At 40.7% G+C, this 21300-nt stretch overlaps 1 protein-coding gene across 18 annotated transcripts in view; it reads right to left on the bottom strand.

Annotated features, from left to right (window-relative positions):
* The window catches only part of TTLL5 (tubulin tyrosine ligase like 5), a 318832-nt gene that overhangs the window by 3355 nt on the left and 294177 nt on the right, over nt 1-21300 (bottom strand). For 9 of the 18 annotated variants that reach the window (XM_061429505.1, XM_061429506.1, XM_061429504.1 and 6 more), the window contains one exon: nt 7227-7312. The exons of the other annotated variants lie outside the window; for them this stretch is intronic. In XM_061429505.1, coding sequence (XP_061285489.1) covers nt 7227-7312 — 86 coding nt within the window. The remainder of the gene's footprint in view (nt 1-7226; nt 7313-21300) is intronic. 18 annotated transcript variants of the gene reach the window in all.

Below are 21300 nucleotides of genomic sequence, written 5' to 3'. Positions count from 1 at the left end.
TGGCTGGATGGCATCACGACTCGATGGACATGAGTTTGAGTGAACTCCGGGAGTTGGTGATGGACAGGGAGGCCTGGCGTGCTGCAATTCATGGGGTTGCGAAGAGTCGGACACGACTGAGCGATTGAACTGAACTGAAGTGAAACATTCAAGTTCAAGTTTTTGTTTGGACATATGTCTTCATTTGGGTTACATACATAAGAGTAGAATTGCTGGGTTATAATGGTAATTCTATGTTTAATGGTTTGAGGACCTGCCAGATTGTTTTCCAAAGTAGGTGCACCATTTTGGATTTCCACAAGCAGAGTATAAAGCTTCTAACTTCTTCACATCCTCATCAACACTTGTTATTGTCTTTTTTTGAATATCGCCATCCTGGTGGGTATGAAATGATATTCTGATGTGGTTCTGATTTGCATTTACCTAGAAACTAATGCTGTTGAGAATGTTTTCATATGCTATTTGCATGTATATCTTCTGTGAAGAAATGTCTTGTTCAGACCATTGCCCATTTAAAAAACTGAGTTGTCTTTTCAATTAATGAGTTGTAAGACTTCTCTACATATTCTAGATATAAGTCCCTTATTATATATACAATTGCAAATATTTTCTCCCAGTCTGTGGTTTGCCATTTCATTCTGATGGTGTCCTCTGAAGCACAAAATGTAAAAACTTTGCTGCTGCCCAGTTTGTCTCTTTTCTCTTTGTTGCTTATGCTTTTGACGTCATATCTAAGAAACCACTTACTGAGTTTTAAAGTTCTTTGCTTAATACCTGGACAGTAAGTTTTTGAAGGTATGTTACAAACACCCTCACTGAGTTTGTGACTTGTTTCTTCAATCTCTTTAGAGTATCTTTTTTTTTATAGAGCTTGTTTCATGATTTATTAATGTATAAGTAAAGTCCTATTCCGAGATAAAAATTAGGTTGTATTTTCAGATATACACTTAACAAGCGACCTTTCCAGAAAATGACTTCGTTTCAAATGTTAAGACTTCTAGAATATCCAGGGCAGTCACCATAAAAAACAGATAATTTCTTTAAAATTCTTCTTTAAATTAAAAATTTCAAACATGCACACAAACTAGTAGAGTATCAGACACTTTCCTGTTCCCATCCTCTAGCTTTGATCACCATCAGCATCCTACAATTATTTCATTTCTCTCTCTCCCCGTGCATGCTTTTTCTTCTGGAATACTTCATAGAAAACCCAAGATAACACATCATTTTACCCATAAATACTTTAGCATGTATTTCATGTAGATAAGGACTCAAGGATAAAAGGAAAACAAATCAACCCCCCCCCCCCACCGCCCAACATAGTTAGGGTGTCTTAGAAGTTCTTAATTTGAACAAAGTCAACTTGATCAGTTTTCACCTTTCTAGTTTGCACTTTGGGGATCTGACTTGAGAAAGCATTTCCTTACATTATATATTGTCATATACTGTCTTATAAAATACGGACACTTTTGCTTCTGTATTTAAGTATTTTAATCCAAACTAAAATTGTGTACAGTATCAAGCACATATCTACTTTCAGTTTTTATCACACAATAACAAATTTTCCTAGCATTATTTATTGAAAAATCTACCCTTTCCTCCTTTAACTGCAGTATTTCTCTACCATACACTGTTTCCATGTAGAAGAAACACAGTTTACTGTGCCAATACCACATTTTCTTAATTTCTTTACCTTGATAATAATTCTGCTTATGTGTAAGACAAGTCACATGTGGCCCCTATCTCTCATTACTATTTCGTAAGAGTGGAAGGGTTATTACTTGGCCTTTTTCTTTTCTAGGTAAATTTCAGAATCAATTTAAGTTTTTAAAAAATGAACAACTAATATCCTCTTCTCCAGTCTACAGATCAATTTTGGAGTGAACTGACATCTTACCAAACTGATTTTTAATCTATGAACATGTATCTCTCTTCACTGTTTTTTTTTTTTCTTTCTTCTAAGTGACTCTACATAGGGCTTTGTAACTTTTTAAACACTAGGTTTTAACTATTTTTGTTAGATTCTTCCCTATGTGTATTATATGTTTTCATGATTATAACTTTGATACAAAGGGTCTGTGCTAAGTAGCTTCGGTTGTGTCTGACTCTTTGTCATGAGCCCGCCAGGTAGCCCGCCAGGCTCCTCTGTCCATGGGATTCTCCAGACAAGAATACGTGAGTGGATTGCCAAGCCCTCCTCCAGGGGATCTTCCCAACCTGGGGATGGAACCCACGTCTTTTATGTCTCCTGCACTGGCAGGCGGGCTCTTTACCACTACCACCACCTGGGAGCCCGATAGAAAGGCTATCTTTTCTATAATCTGTAATCGATTTTGGAAAATACTTATAAAGCTAAAAATTTACTTGAACACTTGTTTTGGGTTTCCAATCAGACAGATGCATTATGTGAGAATAATGACAGATTTTCTTCAGTCCTTTCTTCACTTTTTCCCTTGTGCTACTTTATTGACCAGGACTTTCAGTACAACACTCAATAGAAGTGATGGGTTCCCTTGTCCTGTTCTGCACCTTAAAGGAAATATTTTCAAGGTTTCCCAACTAATAGTATGATAGTTACTGTTGACTTTTTGTAGAGATATTCTATTATTAGGTTCTTTTCTGAGTTAGCTAGGAATTTTTTTTATTTAAGTCATGAAAGTACTGAATTTATCAAATGCTCATTCTGTATCCATTGAGAGGAGCATATGATTTTTTTTCCCCTTTGATCTGTTACTGCAGAAAATTACGAGTCAATTTTTAAATATGACATAATCCTTGAAGCTCTGGGTGGCCCTAACTTGATCATGATTTTTTTTAATATTGTTGGGCTCAGTTCGCTAATGCTGTAGCCAGATTTTTTTGCATTTATATCCACAATTAAGAAATTATAATTTCAGAACTTTTGGGGTAGACTGTCTTTGTTAGGTCTTGATATTAAGATGATAAGAGTTAGGGTGTTCCCCCTTTTCCTTGACTCTGGAACAGTTCATAGAAGATTCGTATATGTGGTTCTTGAATGTCCAGTAAAACTATAAAAGCCTAGGGTTGAGCTTCGGAGAAGACTTGTTCTTGACTCAGTTTTCTAATAAGTAAAAGAATATTTGGGCTTTATATTTAGTAAATTTTTGTAAGCTAAATAACTAAAATTGTATCCACCCCTGGTAGCTCATCTGGTAAAGAAGCTTCCTGGAATGTAGGAGATGCCAGTTCGATCCCCTGGAGAAGGGACAGGCTACCCTCCAGTATTCCTGGGCTTCCCCGGTGGCTCAGATGGTAAAGAATCAGCCTGCAATGTGGGAGACCTGGGTTCAATCCCTGGGTTGGGAGGGTCCCCTGGAGAAGGGCATGGCAACCCACTGCAGTATTCTTGCCTGGAGAATTCCCATGGACAGAGGAGCCTGGTGGGCTACAGTCCACGGGGTCACAAAGAGTTGGACGCCACTGAGTGACTAAGCACACACATCCAACTCAACAAAGTTTTAAAAATGTATCAAAACAAGGTTATTCATAGTATCTTCCTACCATCTGTTTTATCTCTGAAGGATGTATAATGTCTTTATTTGTTCCTCACAACCCCATGTTTATTTTCTATTTTGTTAATTTCCTCTTTTATCTTTATCATCTTTGGATTTATATTGTTGTTCTTTTTTTAACTTCTTAAGTCAGACACTTAGCACATTAACTTTCAGCCTCTCCCCTTTCCCTAGAATAAATTTGCCTTTAATATTCCTCAGGTTTTGATAAACAGTGTTTCCTAACTACGATTTTTTTGATGAATTAACTCTTTCTTAATTTCTAAACACATGAGACTCTTCCACTTATCCTTCTGTTATTGGACTGTGATCAAGGAAGATGGTCTTTGATTTAAAGCCTACTACATAGTCTCTACAGATACTAATGTTTATTATGCACTTACACAGCATGATGCTCTACAAATATCTATTATGTCAAGTCTGTTAACTGAGTAGTTCAAACTTCCTAAAATGTTTTCAAGGTTTTCAGACTGCTTGATCTAGCAATTACTGAGTCACATTAAAACATTCCATAACGAAGATGGATTTGTCTGTTTCTCTTTGTGGTTCTGTTAAGTTTTGCCCAATGTATATATATTTTTATAACTATTCATTTTATTTAATTTTAAAAATCAGTCAATATGCTAGTTAAAATAAGCCCACAAGGAAAGGTTACTTTCCTGGTGAATCTTTCGAACTTTTTGCCAAAATGTAGTGATCCCTTTTATTTTTCAATATACTTTTTGCCTTAAAATCTATTTTGTCTGATGACTATAATGCACCCTCCTAGTATATCTTTTTCCAACTTTTCCTTTCATGCTTTTTTATATACTTATGATTGAGATGTATCTCTACTTTTAAACAGTCTACAAGTGGCTGCTTAAAATTGAGGCTGACAATATATCCTCTTCTGGTTGAACACTTCTCCCCACCTCCCCTGCTACTATCTTGCCCTGTCTGATGCAGCAGCCACAGAGATGATATTAGATCCAAAGTCAGCTCCTGCACGCCTCTACCCCGAACGCTCTGACGGCTCGCACTTCCCTCAAAAGGAAAGTACAGGTCCTTTCCTTAGCTTGTGGGGTCTTCGGGATCTGACCCCTCACCATCTCTGAGGCCCATCTGTGCCCACTCTTCCTTGCTCCCTACTGGCCTGCTTATCTTTCCCAAACGCGGCAGCCACGATCCCTTTCAAGGCAGGCGCTCGCGCTGTTCCCTCTGCTTGGAATTCCCTTCCCTCATCACCACCAGTTCAGGCCCTCACCCCCTTCAGGTCTTCACTCAAACGCCACCCCTCCTGACTACTGTTCAGAATAGTGCTTCTCCTCATTCCCTGTTCGCGTTCACGGCTTCACTTTTCTCTGGAACACTCACCACTATCTAACGTACTATTTGTGTTCCTTATTTGGTTTCCTGTCTCTCTCCCACTGGGGACTCTTGGTCCTTTTGTCCACTGCTCTGAGCTGTGTGCCAGTGCTGACCCCCGTGTGTGGCACACAGTGTGGTTTTGTGCTAAGTTGTGTTTGAGCCTTTGGCGACCCCACAAATTGCAGACAGCCAGGCGCCTTTGTCCACGGAATTTTCACATAGTGGATGCTCAGTAAATATGTGTCCAATGAATCAGTCTCTGACTTTCACTGGAACATTTAGTTCATTCACATTTCCGTAATTACTAATATTTTTATTTATTTCTTAAATCGTGCTATTTGTTCCACCTTTTCTGTGTTTTCTTACGGATTTATCATTTTTATCATCTCATTTCCTCTCTACTATTTTGGAAGTTTCACATTTGTAATCTTTTAGTAATTACTCTACTCACTTCTGCATTTGTATAAAGTATGTATGGCTGAAGTTAATCAATATCTTCATCTTTTCATTGTACCATGTCGGGTTAGATGCCTCTGACTCTGATCATACCTTCTCTCTTGATTTATATGATATTGATGTTGGATATTTTCATTCCCTTCCTCTCCCTTTTAACCTCACAAGAACATCATTATTACTTCACTGGTCATTATGTTTATATTTGTCCATATTTTTACACAGTCTTTGCTCATAATTCCTCCTTGCATCTCAAACCTTTTTCTGGTATCATCTTTCTCTATTTGAAATACATTCTTTAGGTTCTTTCCTTTTGTGGCGGTTTGTTAGGGGCAAATTCTTCAGGATTTTGTATGTTAAAAAGTGTCTTTTTTTAAATTCTCATCTGTGAAATGCTTTAAACATGCTTTAGGTTTGGTAATTCTTTCTTGTCATCAATGGTAAGGTTTCCACTATCTCTGTTGAGAAGTACGCTGGCATCCTTTGGTAAGGCTTCTTTTTTCTCTAGCTGCTTTTAACACCTTTCCTTTGTCTCTGTTATTCTAAAGTTTAAGTATGGTGTGTCTAGGTGTGGATTTCTTGCGATTCGCTGCAATTTGTGTATCTTTCATCAGCTTTGGAAAGCTTTTAGCCATTAACTCTTCAAATATTGCCCCTGTCCCATTTTTCTTTCCAGAACTCCAATTAGATATCTATTAGGGCTTCTCGCTTGGTTTTCCACCATTTTATTATTTTTTTCTGTACTACATTTCAGATAGTTTCTTTAAAAACAACTTCAGCTCATTGAATCTCTCTTCAGCTGGATCTAATCTGTACTGAAGCCCATCTGTTGATTTTTAAACTTTAATTACTATATTGTTTTCAATTCTGAAAGTGCTACTTAGTTCTTTTTCAAATCTATTTGGTCATAATTTTAATCTCTTGGTTTTACTCATAGTTTCACTCCCTCTTTTAATTTCCCTAAACATATGAGCAAGTTTGTGTGTTTGTTTTTAGCTATTTTTAAAAAAATCTATTTATTTTTAATTGAAGGATAATTATAATATTGTGGTGGTTTCTGTCACATCAGCATGGATCAGCCATAGGTATATATGTATGTCCCTTTTCTCTTGAGCCTCCCTCCCACCTCCCACCCTATGCCACCCCTCTAGGATGTCACCGATCCCTGGTTTGAGTTCCCTGAGTCATACAGCAAATCCCCACTGGCTGTTTTACACGTTAGTGCATATGTTTTCATGCTACTCTCTCCATTCATCCCCACCCCCTGCCTGCCTATGTCCATAAGTCTGTTCTCTATGTCTGCGTCTCTGCTGCTGCCCTGCAAATAGGTTTATCAGTACCATCTTTCTAGATTTCACAAATATACATTAATATACAATATTTGTCTTTGAGAAATATTTTTTAATTGTACGTCTAGTTATTTCAATATCTTAGTTTTTACAGGTCTGATGTTGTTAGCTGTTACTTTTGCTGACTTTTACTTATGGCGCCATGCTTCCCTCTTTGCTAAACTGTGATACCATGGTTCTTAAAACGTTACCTGTGGGAATTATTTGAGATTTGAATTGAAGGATGATTTCTCCAGAAAACAAAAAAAAAGTATTTAATTCTACTGGGTGCCTTGGGCCACTACTAGCTTAGGACTACTTAAACGAAATTCTCAGTTTGAAGTTTTTTGGAGCACCTAGGGAATAGGGTTGTAAATGGACAGGGGAGAGTCCCCTACTCCATCTCACTCCCCACCAAGGTTTAAGACAGGCAATTTCTTTCAGTGCCTGAGCAGCGGAGGTCAGGTGTGTGGGGGGGTCGTTTATTTCTGGTTAAACTTTCCAAGGAGGAGATAGCCCCGTGGGGTCCCATCTTTATGTGAAAGGTCTCCAGTTAGACTCTCACCTTGAGACTGGCCTGTTGTCCCTTACATCTGCCATAATTCTGGTCGAGAGCTGCTTCCATCCCTTCTCCTGCCTGATGAACTGGTGCTGGATAATTGGGGCAGGAAGGGTATAGAATGATAATGTTACTGCATTTTTCCCCTCCCTGCCTCTGTGGTCATGATCACAGCCCAGTGCTTTTTTGTAAGACTTAAAAAAAAAAAAAAACAGCTATTGAAGTTATCCCATCTTCTTTTTCGCTTTGATGTCCTAGTGTGGAAATGCTTTAGTGTTTTTTGGTCAAATGTCTATGGATCATACTATCTATTTATACACTTGGCTTTTATCAAATAAAGTTACATCTTATTAGGTTAGTTCTAAAGTCAAGAAGCAACACCGGCAGAACATCAGAGTTACTTTTGAAAATCATAAAGCACCTGTAAACTACATTATACTGGTTTGGCAACTATCAGAGTCCAGCAAACCCAATTTTTCTTCCAGCCTAGCACCAGATTAAAGTAACTGCCTTCTGTTACTTTAATACAGTGAATAAAAATACTTTTAAACATGGGGCAACATTTGCGAAGGTGAACCACGCCATTGGAGGCACCTGGGAGGAGAGGTGGCCCAGCAGATCCACCCTCCGCGCTCACTTTAGAAGCACACGTTCCCCGAGCAGAATGCTTGACAGACTTCCCTAAATTGCCCCAAACAGTTTCTTGCACCTTTTCTGGGGGGTGGGTAGGGGGAGGGGACTGTGTCTTGTACATGTCCCTCCCTCACTTCCCCTGCGACGCTCTTTTAAGGGCAGAGACCGTGTCTTACAAATCTTTATGTGGCCCGAGCTCCTAGTATTTTGGTGTGCGAGTATTTACAGGGGGACCGCATGGTAAACGCCCTGCTGACTGCTGTGGAAATGATCAGTAGCACAGTTCCCAGTGGGAAGCAAAAGGCTCCCAACTGACAATACAGACTGTGCTTCTTCAAGCGGCAAAAGGCCTGGTGTGACAAGCAGCAATCACACTCCAGACCAGCGCTCTACCACGCGTCAGCTGTCTCAAGGAAAGGGGTGCAGATTTCCAGTGAGATCCTCTGATCATCAACAGCTTTTCTAACTGAGAAAAGACAGAACATCATCAGGACTTCTATTCCAATAAAGACAGCCCAGACCTCAACCACCATGATATAACTAGAGTGATCTTTCTCCCCGCAAGGTCTGAAGTGAGTAAGAGAAAATTAATTTTTAAAATTACCTAAATGCACAAAGTTTTTAAAGTTGTGCCTTAGATTTGCCCCTAAGGCCTTTCCAACTGATCTGAGTCGCCCTGGTAGTACCCTGGCAGCATTCTGGTTTGGTAAGAAAGAGAGTGAATGAATCACTTTATTTTTATCCTGAGTGACACAGGGGAAAGGAGACAGCTGGGGAGTGAGGGCCAACCTGCTGGCCTCCCCCCTACCTTCCTGGGCACAGCTCGAGTATGCAGGAGTGAACAACACAGGCGCAAAAGCAAAGATCCATTTCAGGAAGCCCTGCCCGGGTGACACACAGGCGCACCAGGCACAGCTGCGAGGGGTTTGTTCAGAGCAAAGAGCCCCCGAGTGACGCTGAAAAGCAGTCACGCTGGAGAAGGGAGCTGCCCGACCACAGCAGCACCATCGGACTCTCACGTCCTCCCAGAAACGCTCCTGCCTTTCTAAAAAATACAGGCACCTGGTGTAACTCTCTGATGCCAACACCAACATGGGCTCAAGAGACCATCCATGGGGGCAGATGTACTTCCTACTTGCAAATGAGCATTGAATAGTTTTAATTGCCGTTTAAAGGAATTCTCCTGTAAAGAACTAAAGTCACATAGACAATAAGCCTAATTCTTCTCAGAAAATTGTACTCAATGAAACTCTGAACGTATATTTCATTCTTACAGACCTGTAAAAACCATATTACGCTTATTCGGGTTCATTTTCTTACTACAATAAACCCTAAGATGAGTGTGATAAAGTTACAGCATGGAACAGAAAGATACAAATCTATGAGAATGACTTTCAGATGTCACTCAGTCAGAAGTGTTTCTTTTTTTAGCTACATTCAAGTGAAAGTGAAAGTTGCTCAGTCCTGTCAGACTCTTTGCGAACCCATGGACTATACAGTCCATGGAATTCTCCAGGCCAGAATACTAGAGTGGGTAGCCTTTCCCTTCTCCAGGGGATCTTCCAAACCCAGGGATCGAACCCAGGTCTCCTGCACTGCAGGCGGCTTCTTTGCTAGCTCAGATAGCGAGTATACTAAGGGCAGACTATTTAACATACTTGCATAGAGGTTTTTTTTTTGGCATGCTCGTGCTGCTTGCTCTTTGGCTTCAGTTGTGTTCTGATTCTTTGCGACTCTATCGACTAGAGTCCACCACGCTCCTCTTGTCCATGGAATTCTCCAGGCCAGAATACTAGAGTGGGTAGCCTGTCCCTTCTCCAGGGGATCTTCCTGACCCAGATTTCGAACCAGGGTCTCCCTCATTGCAGGCAGATTCTTTACTGTCTGAGCCACCAGGGAAGCCCTTTTTTGGCATGAACATTTAATAATTTCCTTTTTTTTTGAAAATTTAAAAATTGCAAGGCTGATCTAAATAAAACTGCTTGGGATCTATTAAAAATTCTACGATCTATCTACAACTATCTAGCTGTGAAGCATAATTCACTTAAGTATATCTGAGATATATATATATATTTATATATGTTTAGATATTTTTATATGTTTTTTAAAATTTTATTTTTTAATATAAATTTATTTATTTTAATTGGAGGCTAATTACTTTACAATATTGTATTGGTTTTGCCATACATCAACATGAATCTGCCATGGGTGTACACGTGTTCCCCATCCTGACCCCCCCTCCCACCTCCCTCTGCATACCATCCCTCTGGGTTATCCCAGTGCACCAGCCCCGAGCACCCTGTATCATGCATTGAACCTGGACTGGCGATTCGTTTCACATATGATATTATACATGTTTCAATGCCATTCTCCCAAATCATCCCACCCTTGCCCTCTCCCAAAGAGTCCAAAAGACTGTTCTATACATCTGTGTCTCTTGTTGCTGTCTCGCATACAGGGTTATCATTACCATCTTTCTAAATTCCATATATATGCATTAGTATACTGTATTGGTGTTTTTCTTTCTGGCTTACTTCACTCTGTATAATAGGCTCCAGTTTCACCCACCTCATTAGAACTGATTTGTATTCTTTTTAATGGCTAATACTCCATTGTGTATATGTACCACAGCTTTCTTATTCATTTGGCTGCTGATGGACATATATAATATCTATATGTAAAATGTTTATATATAATATACCTGTAAATAAGTTTGGATTTATAAAATAGACCACTAAGTTATTAAAAGGGAAATGATTTGTTTCAAAGAAAGTTTTTACCTTGAAAATAATTGATTTCTTATGCAAATTTAAGGATGGCCATTCTGACTGGTGTGAGGTGGTACCTCATTGTAGTTTTGATTTGCATAAGAGTAATTAATTGCATAAGAAATTAATTAATTAAGTAGACTTTTTAATGATGGTCATTCTGACTGGTGTGAGGTGGTATTACCTCCTTGTAGTTTTGAAAGCCTGCTAATAATAAAAGTTGGAGAGGATATGGAGAAAAGGGACCCCCTTACACTGCTGGTAGGGATGTAAACTGGTGCAGCCACTATGGAGAACAGTGTGGAGGTACGCTAAAAAACTAGAGTGGCCACAAAAAGTGAAAGTTGCTCAGTCATGTCCAATTCTTTGCAACCCCATGTACTGTAGCCTACCAGGCTCCTCTGTCCATGAATTCTCCAGGCAAGAATACTGGAATGGGTAGCCATTCCGTTTTCCAGGGGATCATCCCAACCTAGGGATTGAACCCAGGTCTCCTGCATTGGAGGTGGATTCTTTACCATCTGAGCCACCAGGGAAGCCCAAGAATACTAGAGTGGGTAGCCTATCCTTTCTCCAGCAGATCTTCATGACCTGGCAATCGAACCAGTGTCTCCTGCACTGCAGGTGGATTCTTTACCAGCTGAGCTACCAGAAAAGCCCCCCAAAACTGCCATATGATCCAGCCATCCTACTCCTGGGCATATACTGAGACAAAAGTATAATTTGAAAAGATATATGTACTTCAATGTTCACAGTATTACTATTTACAGCCAAGACATGGAAATAACCTAAATGTCCACTGACAGATGAGTGCATGAAGAAGATACTGTATATACACACACAATGGAATATTACTCAGCCATACAAAGAGTGGAATAATGACGTCTACAGCAACATGGATGCACCTAGAGATGATCACACTAAGTGAAGACAGAAAAAGACAAACACCACATGATTATAACTTGTATGTGGATCTATAATGTGACACAAATTAACTTACCTACAAAACAGAAGCAGACTCACAGACATACGGGAACAGACCTGTGGTTGGCAGGGGGCAGAGGGAAGGGGAGAAGGACCGGACTGGGAGTTTGGAATCAGTAGAGGCCAAGTGGTATGCATAGGATGGATAAACAAAAAGGCCCTACTGTATAGCACAGGGAACCACCTTCAGTGTAGTATAATAAACCAAAATGGAAAAGAATATAAAAAAGTATACATGTGGGTAAGGGAATCACTGCTGTACAGCAGAAATTAATACAACACTGTAAATCACTATACTTCAATAAAATTAAGAAAAAATACAGTAACAATAAAAAGTTAAAAAAGGATTTAATTTCTTTATAGAGAGTTCTAGAAATGAAGAGTGGCAGAGTAACACAATGCTATGAACTTTAATCTGATTTCTTCTATTTACTAACCTTCTAATCTTTGGAATTTAATGATTATTGTTTTCTGACTATAAGAAAAATTCATGATCACTGTAAAAAATCTTAGGTTTAAGAAGAAATTTTTATATAGCTTTGAGTTCAAAAGCACTGATGTATAGAGGGATCTTTCCTATTCTAGAACAATTATTTTTAGCCTGATAAAACTTCAATCTCATTCCTCCTATAGTAAATGCAGCATTACTTCAAAAAAGCTACTGGATACCAAGGATCAGGAGAAGAGCAGATGTTCAATTACCTGAGGAAAGTAAATGAAGGGACCCCAAACCAGTGACTTTCAAGCTTTTTAAAAATTGCAACGCATAGTATAAAAACTACATCTCATGTGAACACACCCATAAGTAGCTTTATGACTTAAAGTCTCACAGAACAATTCTTACTTTTACCATAGATGGAACTGGGTGTTTTTTCTTTCTACCCTATTCTGTTCCATTGTGGGGGGAGGGAGGAAGAATTGACCATTACAACCAGTGGTATGCTAGTAAATGTTTAACAACTGGCCCTTTGCAGTAAAATAAGCAAACAAAAGCCCCGACTTCGTGTTGCTGGCTGTTTTCCACCACAGCTGAGTTCAAGTAAGCAACGTGAAGTCACCGAAGGCAGGACTAAGAAGAGGCAGGCACCGCGGGCTCTTGTGAGTCCGGCTGTGACCCACTAAATTGATTTGATGACCCACTCGTAGGTCATGACCCACAGTTTAAAAACCACTGCTCTAGAGTCTAGACAATCAAATTCCTCAGCAGTTCACAGGAAGCTGAGAGAGGCCAGCAAATACTGTTCCCAGGAGGTACTGAATGAGCGCACAGGCGCTGGGATGACAAGCCTCCTGGGCGCCAGAGGGGAACAACCTCCCACCCCGGGCATCTCTGAACCAGCCTTCAGCTTCCCCAAGACTGATCATGTGGAGAAAGTAAGTGGTACCAGCAGTAACCTTAGGAAAATTACCATCTCTCTGAGTTTTCTTTTCTTTACTGTTAGATAGAAATTGTGTACTTCAGTGGATTCTTATAGGATAATTCACATGAAGACATTCTGAAAATTGTAAAGGGATCTACAGGACAGTATTCATATGAAAATGACCACATTTAACAAAATCTTATTCACAGGGAATTAAATATCACCTGTCTTAGCATCTGAGTTCATCGATCATGCCCACCTTCTTGACCTCTCCTACGTGGTTTTCTGAGATTATGAAATATCCAGGTGCCTCCTCTCGAGGCTGGTTCCTTGGACTCCTCCACTGGCTCCTTTTCTCCTTCGCACTTTGTTGCTCCTTTCCCTCAGGAGAATTTGTCCACTGACAGGTAGCTCTAGGACCACTGCTAAACTCTACATCCAGTTTTGACTTCTCCCTGGCTTTTGAGAAGACTTTTCTGAATTTAATGTTCAGCCATCATCTGAATCTGACTTCTAAAATACTATCCAGGAAGCACAGACTCTCCCAAACAGAATCAATCCAAAGAAGGTCACACCAAGACACACTATAATTAAAATGGAAAACATTAAAGATAGAGAATATTAAAAGCAGCAAGGGAGAGGCAACAAGTTACATCCAGAAGAACTCCGTAACACTATCAGCTGACTTTTCAGCAGAAACTTTCAAGTGATGAAAGGGAAAACCCTGCAACCAAGAGTACCTGGAGAGACGTTCATTTAGATATGACGGAGAGATCAAAAGCTTTACAGATAACCACCACGAAAAAGCTTAGTACCACCAAACCAGCTTCACAAGAAAGGACTTCTCTAGTGAAAAAGAAGAGGCTACAACTAGGAACATGAAAATTATGAAAGGAAAAATCTCATTGGTAAAGGCAAATATACAGGAAAGGTAGTAAATCAGCTGTGTATAAAGCTAGTGCTGTGCTTGCTTAGTTGCTTCAGTCTCGTCTGACTCTTTGTGACCCCAGGGACTGTAGCCCACGAGGTCCTCTGTCTGTGGGGATTCTCCAGGCAAGAATACTGGAGTGCGTTGCCGTGCCCTCCTCCAGGGGATTTTCCCAACCCAGGGATCAAACCCAGGTCTCCCACATTACAGGCGGATTCTTCACCATCTGAGCCACTTAGGGAAGCTCATGAAGCTAGTAGGAAGGTTAAAAGACAAAAGTAGTAAAATCATCTATAGCCACAATAAGTTGTTAAGGGATACACAAAGCAAAAAGATGTATAATGTGATGTGTTGTTCAGTTGCTAAGTTGTCATGTCCGACTATTGCGACCCTGTGGACTGCAGCACGCCAAGCTCCCCTGCTCATCTTCATGTCTATTGAGTCATGCATGATGCTAACCATCTCATTCTCTGCCGCCCCCTTCTCCTTTTGCTGCCTTCAATCTTTCCCACCATAAAACCGGTAAATGCGAGGGTGGGGGAGTCAAAACACGTACTGTGTGGGGAATGAAGCAAATAACTATGCAATATCTTTGCATGGAGACGTAACTAGACTTATTATGGCGATCATTTTGAAATGTAAAGAAATACCAAAATCACTATTTTGTGTAACAGGAGCTAACATAGTGTTGTAGGTCAGATATACTTCAAAAACAAACACACACACAGAAAAAGAGATCAGATTTGTGGTCATCAGATGCAGGGGGTGGAGGGAAGGGGAATTAGATGAGGGTGGGCAAAAGGTACAAACTTCCAGTTATAAGATAAGAACTAGGGATGTAACACACAAATGGTAAATACAATTAACACTGCTGGATGTTGCATATAAAAGTTGTTAAGAGAGGAAATCCTAGGAGTTCTCATCACAAGGAGGAAATGTTCTCTCTTTCATTTCTATATGAGGCGATAAATATTCCCTAAACTTATTATGATATCATTTCATGATGTGTGTAAGTAAAATCATTTTCAGTTCAGTTCAGTCGCTCAGCTGTGTCCAACTCTTTGAGACCCCATGGACTGCAGCACACCAGGCTTCCCTGTCCATCACCAATTCCTGGAGCTTGCTCAAACTCATGTCCATTGAGTCGGTGATGCTATCCAACCATTTCATCCTCTGTCGTCCCCTTCTCCTCCTGCCTTCAATCTTTCCCAGCATCAGGGTCTTTTCCAATAAGTCAGTTCTTTTTTTTTTTTTTCTTTTAAGTCAGTTCTTTGCATCAGGTGGCCAAAGTATTGGAGCTTCATAAAATCATTATGCCATATACCTTAAACTTGTCCAATGCTGTATGTTAACTATATCTCAATAAAACGGGGAGAAAAAATCTAAATATGAAATTCATAAAAATAAAATATGAATAGTATTATCTGCCCCACTCATCCACAATGCTGGGTGCTCTCATTTCTTTCAATGGCACTTATATTATCTCAGTTATCAAGGTTCAATTTAAAATGGCTTACACTGGGCTTCCCTGACAGCTCAGTTGGTAAAGAATCTGCCTGCAATGGAGGAGACCCCAGTTTGAATCCTGGGTCAGGAAGCTCCCCTGGAGAAGGGATAGGCTACCCACTCCAGTATTCTTGGGCTTCCTTTATAACTCAGCTGGTAAAGAATCCACCTATAATGCGGGAGACTTGGGTTCGATCCCTGGGTTGGGAAGAACTCCTGGAGAAGGGAAAGGCTACCCACTCTAGTATTCTGGCCTGGAGACTGTATAGTCCATGGGGTCGCAAAGAGTTGGACATGACTGAATTTGAAGGCTTTTATATAAAAACTTAAATTTCATTTCTTCAAGGTCTTCTTTTCCCCCTTTGAGGGTACATCATATGGCCTGTGGGATCTTAGTTCCCTGACCAGGGATTGAACCTGAGCCCGTGGCACTGAAAGCTGGGGTCCTAACCAGTGAACCACCAGAGAATTCCCCAGGGTCTTTCTCTTTAAAACACTCCTTTTATTTGTGCTTTTAAAAAGTAATCTGTGCACAGGTTTGAAAAAAACAAACAACCAAACAGTACAAAAGGGTATAGAGTTAAAAGTGTCTCTTCTCCCCTAGACTCCGTTATTGCTATGTATGTCTATATCCTTCTCAGAATAGTCTATGCCCACACAAACAAATGAGGGGCTTCCCGGGTGGCTCAAACGGCAGGGAATCTGCCTGCAATGTGGGAGACCTGGGTTCAATCCCTGGGTTGGGAAGATTCCCTGGAGAAGGGAACAGTTACTCACCCCAGTATTCTGGCCTGGAGAATCCCATGGACAGAGGAGCCTGGCAGGCTGCAGTCCATGGGGTCACAAAGAGTCGGACACGACTGAGCGACTTTCACTTTCATACAAACAAATACATGATAAACATATATTCCTTCTCCCCTTTTTACACAAATGGGAGCATAACCCACAGTAGAATTTGAAAAAGTTTTTCACTTGACAATACATTTCTGAAATTGTTCCATATCATCATAAACATCTACTTTAGGAGAACTCTTTAGGTAACCCATAGAAATATTACTGAAATTCCAAGACACCATTTCAGCATGGGTCATCTTGTGAGATCTTCCCACTGTCTGCTTCCACAGTTTTTTATAAGGAAAACTGAAATGGACCCTAGAACCAGTCTGTCATCTTGTTATGGTGCAACCAGGAGATAACAGGAAACAGCCTCTTCCTCTCTTAAAACAAAGGGCCACCCACAGGGGAGTTCCAGCAAAGCAGGAGCCAGATTACCAGAGCTTAATATTTGGAGACGTTATTACAAGTGATAACTCTTAGAGTCCTCTGGGAGGTAAAGGGAGAGTTTAGCCTCACATTAGCATAATTTTAGAGACCAAAAAGAGGGCTGCAGGTGAAGAGAGGTTTGCCTGTGGGTGGGAATAATGACAGCTTTGCCACCTAGATGCTGATGGTTAGACAAACATGAGACAACCAAGCTGACAATGCTACTAATTTTAGAGGCTAAAGCTACTGGAAACTCAGTGTAGTTTCTGAGGATTCAGATGTCAACTCACTATCACCACAAAGCAGATGTCCCTTGCATCCTTTGAACTAAAGCTCGAGTTTTAACTATCATCCATCCTTCTCTTGTAAAGATCTTCCTATTCGTTCTCCAAAGGCTCCTGAATATGTCTGTTACTTTATATTTATCTTCCAAACTAATCCGTACCTCCCACTAATCATTTTTATTACTTTTCACTGCATTTTCTAAACTGTATCCTCTTTCTGGGTTTTATGGTTCACTGCATGCCCACTTCTAAGCCACTATCTTGTATCCCTCTTTTTTGTCTATTAACAATAAAAGAGTGATTACAGCAGTTTCTCGACCTTTTATAACCTATGCTCTGCCAGCCAAAAAGATTTTACTTTCTGCAGTTTGTTTTATGAAAGCCATAAATTTCCTATCACTCTCCATACATAAAATTATATTATAGCTTGACATGCTTTTTAAAACTTATGGTCGCTACCCTCCTCTTTCCCCACTGCTCTGCACTGCTGGTTGAGAAGCACTGTATTAGACATAGACTTCAGGCTCCACTGCACCATTTCTCTTCAATCAACTCCATAAGTGCTCTTCTTCACTCCCAGAAAAACTTGTCCTAAGTGTCAAAAATTTCTATCAGCCAGATCAGAACTATCTTAGCTTCACAGGATGGTCAGATCAGATCAGATCAGATCGGTCGCTCAGTTGTGTCCAACTCTTTGCAACCCCATGAATTGCAGCACGCCAGGCCTCCCTGTCCATCACCAACTCCCAGAGTTCACCCAGACTCACGTCCATCGAGTCAGTGATGCCATCCAGCCATCTCATCCTCTGTCGTCCCCTTCTCCTCTTGCCCCCAATCCCTCCCAGCATCAGAGTCTTTTCCAATGAGTCAACTCTTCGCATGAGGTGGCCAAGGTACTGGAGTTTCAGCTTTAGCATCATTCCTTCCAAAGAAATCCCAGGGCTGATCTCCTTTAGAATGGACTGGTTGGATCTTCTTGCAGTCCAAGGGACTCTCAAGAGTCTTCTCCAACACCACAGTTCAAAAGCATCAATTCTTTGGTGCTCAGCCTTCTTCACAGTCCAACTCTCACATCCATACATGACCACAGGAAAAACCATAGCCTTGACTAGATGAACCTTTGTTGGCAAAGTAATGTCTCTGCTTTTGAATATGCTATCTAAGTTGGTCATAACTTTCCTTCTAAGGAGTAAGTGTTTTTTAATTTCATGGCTGCAGTCACCATCTGCAGTGATTTTGGAGCCCAGAAAAACAAAGTCTGACACTGTTTCCCCATCTATTTCCCATGAAGTGATGGGACCTGATGCCATGATCTTCGTTTTCTGAATGTTGAGCTTAAAGCCAACTTTTTCACTCTCCACTTTCACTTTCATGAAGAGGCTTTTGAGTTCCTCTTCACTTTCTGCCATAAGGGTGGTGTCATCTGCAGATCTGAGGTTATTGATATTTCTCCCGGCAATCTTGATTCCAGCTTGTGTTTCTTCCAGTCCAGCGTTTCTCATGATGTACTCTGCATATAAGTTAAATAAACAGGGTGACAATATACAGCCTTGACGTACTCCTTTTCCTATTTGGAACCAGTCTGTTGTTCCATGTCCAGTTCTAACTGTTGCTTCCTGACCTGCATACAAATTTCTTAAGAGGCAGATCAGGTGGTCTGGTATTCCCATCTCTTTCAGAATTTTCCACAGTTTCTTGTGATCCACACAGTCAAAGGTTTTGGCATAGTCAATAAAGCAGAAATAGATGTTTTTCTGGAACTCTCTTGCTTTTTCCATGATCCAGTGGATGTTGGCAATTTCATCTCTGGTTCCTCTGCCTTTTCTAAAACCAGCTTGAACATCAGGAAGTTCACGGTTGACATATTGCTGAAGCCTGGCTTGGAGAATTTTGAGCATTACTTTACTAGCGTGTGAGATGAGTGCAATTGTGCGGTAGTTTGAGCATTCTTTGGCATTGCCTTTCTTTGGGATTGGAATGAAAACTGACCTTTTCCAGTCCTGTGGCCACCGCTGAGTCTTCCAAATTTGCTGGCATATTGAGTGCAGCACTTTCACAGCATCATCCACAGAATGGTAGTATGGCCTAAAGACTGCATCAGTAACGGAGTGTTCATGTAGTTGATGAAGCTGAATCTGCCATGTAAAAACTGCCAATTTGTCCATCTCCTGACTTTTTATTTTTCCTTTACTAAAGACAAAACAAAACTGGTGTGGTAGGCAGTCTTTACAGCGGCCTTGTGTGATGCCTGCCTGCTGGTACTCATGCCCTTACGTAATTTCCTTTCCAGAGTACAGACCAGACTTACTGACCCATTTCTTACAAAGAGAATTCAGCAAAAGTTGTGGGATGTCACTTCCAAGGTTAAGTTATAAAAAGACAGTGGCTTCTGCCTTGGGTGCTTTCTTACTCTTTCCCGTGTTGCTTGGTCACAGGAGGCGAGTTGCCATGTATTAGTCTGCCCAGGCTGCCATAACCACAGAACGGTTGGCTTAAACAACAGAAATTTATTTTCGCACAGTTCAGGAGGCTGGCAGTTTAGATCAAAGTGTGGTCTTTTTGTTTCTGAGGCCTCTCCCTCGACTTGCACATAGCCACCTTCTCCCTGGGTCCTCAAAGGGTCCCTGATGATTCACTGCATGTCCAAATTCCCTCTTATAAAGAAACCAGTTGGGCTGGATTAGGGCCCACCCCAAGAGTCTCCTTTTAACAACCCCTGTGGAGGCCCTATCTCCAAATATAGTCGCATTCTGAGGTTCTGGGGGGAGTTAAAATTTCACATACAAACCTGTAATGGGGTCACATTTCAGTTCATGCAGAGGTCCTTCAGAGAGGACTGAATGGAAAGAGGCTTGCCCATTACCATGTGAGTGTGCCTGGAAGCAGATCCCCCAGCTAAGCCTTCAGATGAGATCACAGCTCCCACCTGACAAGCAACCTCAGGCCACAGGTTCCCTGCTAAGCTAGGAAGCCTGACTCATAGAAACGGAGACAATAAATGCCTGTTCTTTTAAGCCATGATTCTGGGGTAAAATTTGTTATGCGGCAATAGATAAAAATAACAATAACCTCACGTACCAACAAAGAAAAACCAGTCTTAGCTGGGTTGCTTGGGCAAAGAATATTTAGGCTACTTGAACGTCTTTGTTAAATGGGGTTAAGGCCCAATTTTTCTTTGCTTCAAACCTTGCTGCAAATGAATCAGTCTACTTTTCTGCCCCAGTCTCTGAAGACTGAAACTGTTCTATTTGTTGCTTGATAAGAAACAAAACAAAACAATATTTTCACAAGCAATATCTCAGCTAGTTTTCACAGTGAGCCCATGAAGAAGATGCTGCAGCTGTTGTAATTCAGGTGCCAAGCAAAGCACCTGATACACAGTAGGCATTCAAAAACTACCTCTAAATGAATGTATTTCCATTTTACAGATGATGAAACTGAGCCTGTAGGAGTTAACTAACTTGTTTCAGATTGCACAGTTACTAAGTGGTAAGTATGGTAATAGAATCCAAGTCCAGGATTTCCTACTACAGTCACCTGACATATTTGCTATCTGCATCTTTCCTCCTTGAAGTTATGGGTAAAAAAATTAAAAAAATAAGAATTTCAGCTAACTGACACTTTACATTTCACCCCTCTGGGGGCTGTGTAGGTGTAAGTGAGTAGCTACATTCTGGAAATGATTAGTGCCTAAGGTACGGGCACATACGCCCCTGTAGTTTGCTACTGGGTCAATCTTAGAAGATTTGTATTTAAATCTGACTTCCTTGGTGGCTCAGATGGTAAAACGTCTGCCTGCAATGCGGGAGACCTGGGTTTGATTCCTGGGTGGGAAAGATCCCCTGGGGAAGAAAATGGCAACCCACTCCAGTATTCTTGCCTGGAAAATTCCATGGACAGAGGAGCCTGCTAGGCTACAGTCCATGGGGTCGCAAACAGTTGGACATGACTGAGTGACTTCACTTTATCTTTCTTAAATTAATTTTTTAATTGAAGGATAATTGCTTTACAGAATTTTGTTGCTTTCTGTCAAACTTCAACATGAATCAGCCATAGGTATACATATATCCCCTCCCTTTTAAATCTCCTTCCCCTCTCCCTCCCCATCCCAGCCCTCTAGGTTGATACAGAGCCCCTGTTCAAATTTCCTGAGACATACAGCAAATTCCTATTGGCTATCTATTTTACATACTGTAATTAAATCTCATCTTTTTAGAGTTAACAAGTAGTGGATTTAATATCTTAAACCTATTAAAGATAGGTACTCTACTGTATGTCTGTTCTATTCCCCATATGGTTTTCTGGGTGAAGGAAAGAACATAGCCCTTGAACACCAGGAAAAAGCTGGTTGAA

This window comes from Bos javanicus, chromosome 10, assembly GCF_032452875.1.
Source record: "Bos javanicus breed banteng chromosome 10, ARS-OSU_banteng_1.0, whole genome shotgun sequence".
NCBI lineage: Eukaryota > Metazoa > Chordata > Mammalia > Artiodactyla > Bovidae > Bos > Bos javanicus.
Note: the sequence above shows the minus strand (reverse complement) of the source record. Positions and strands in the feature narration are given on the sequence as shown.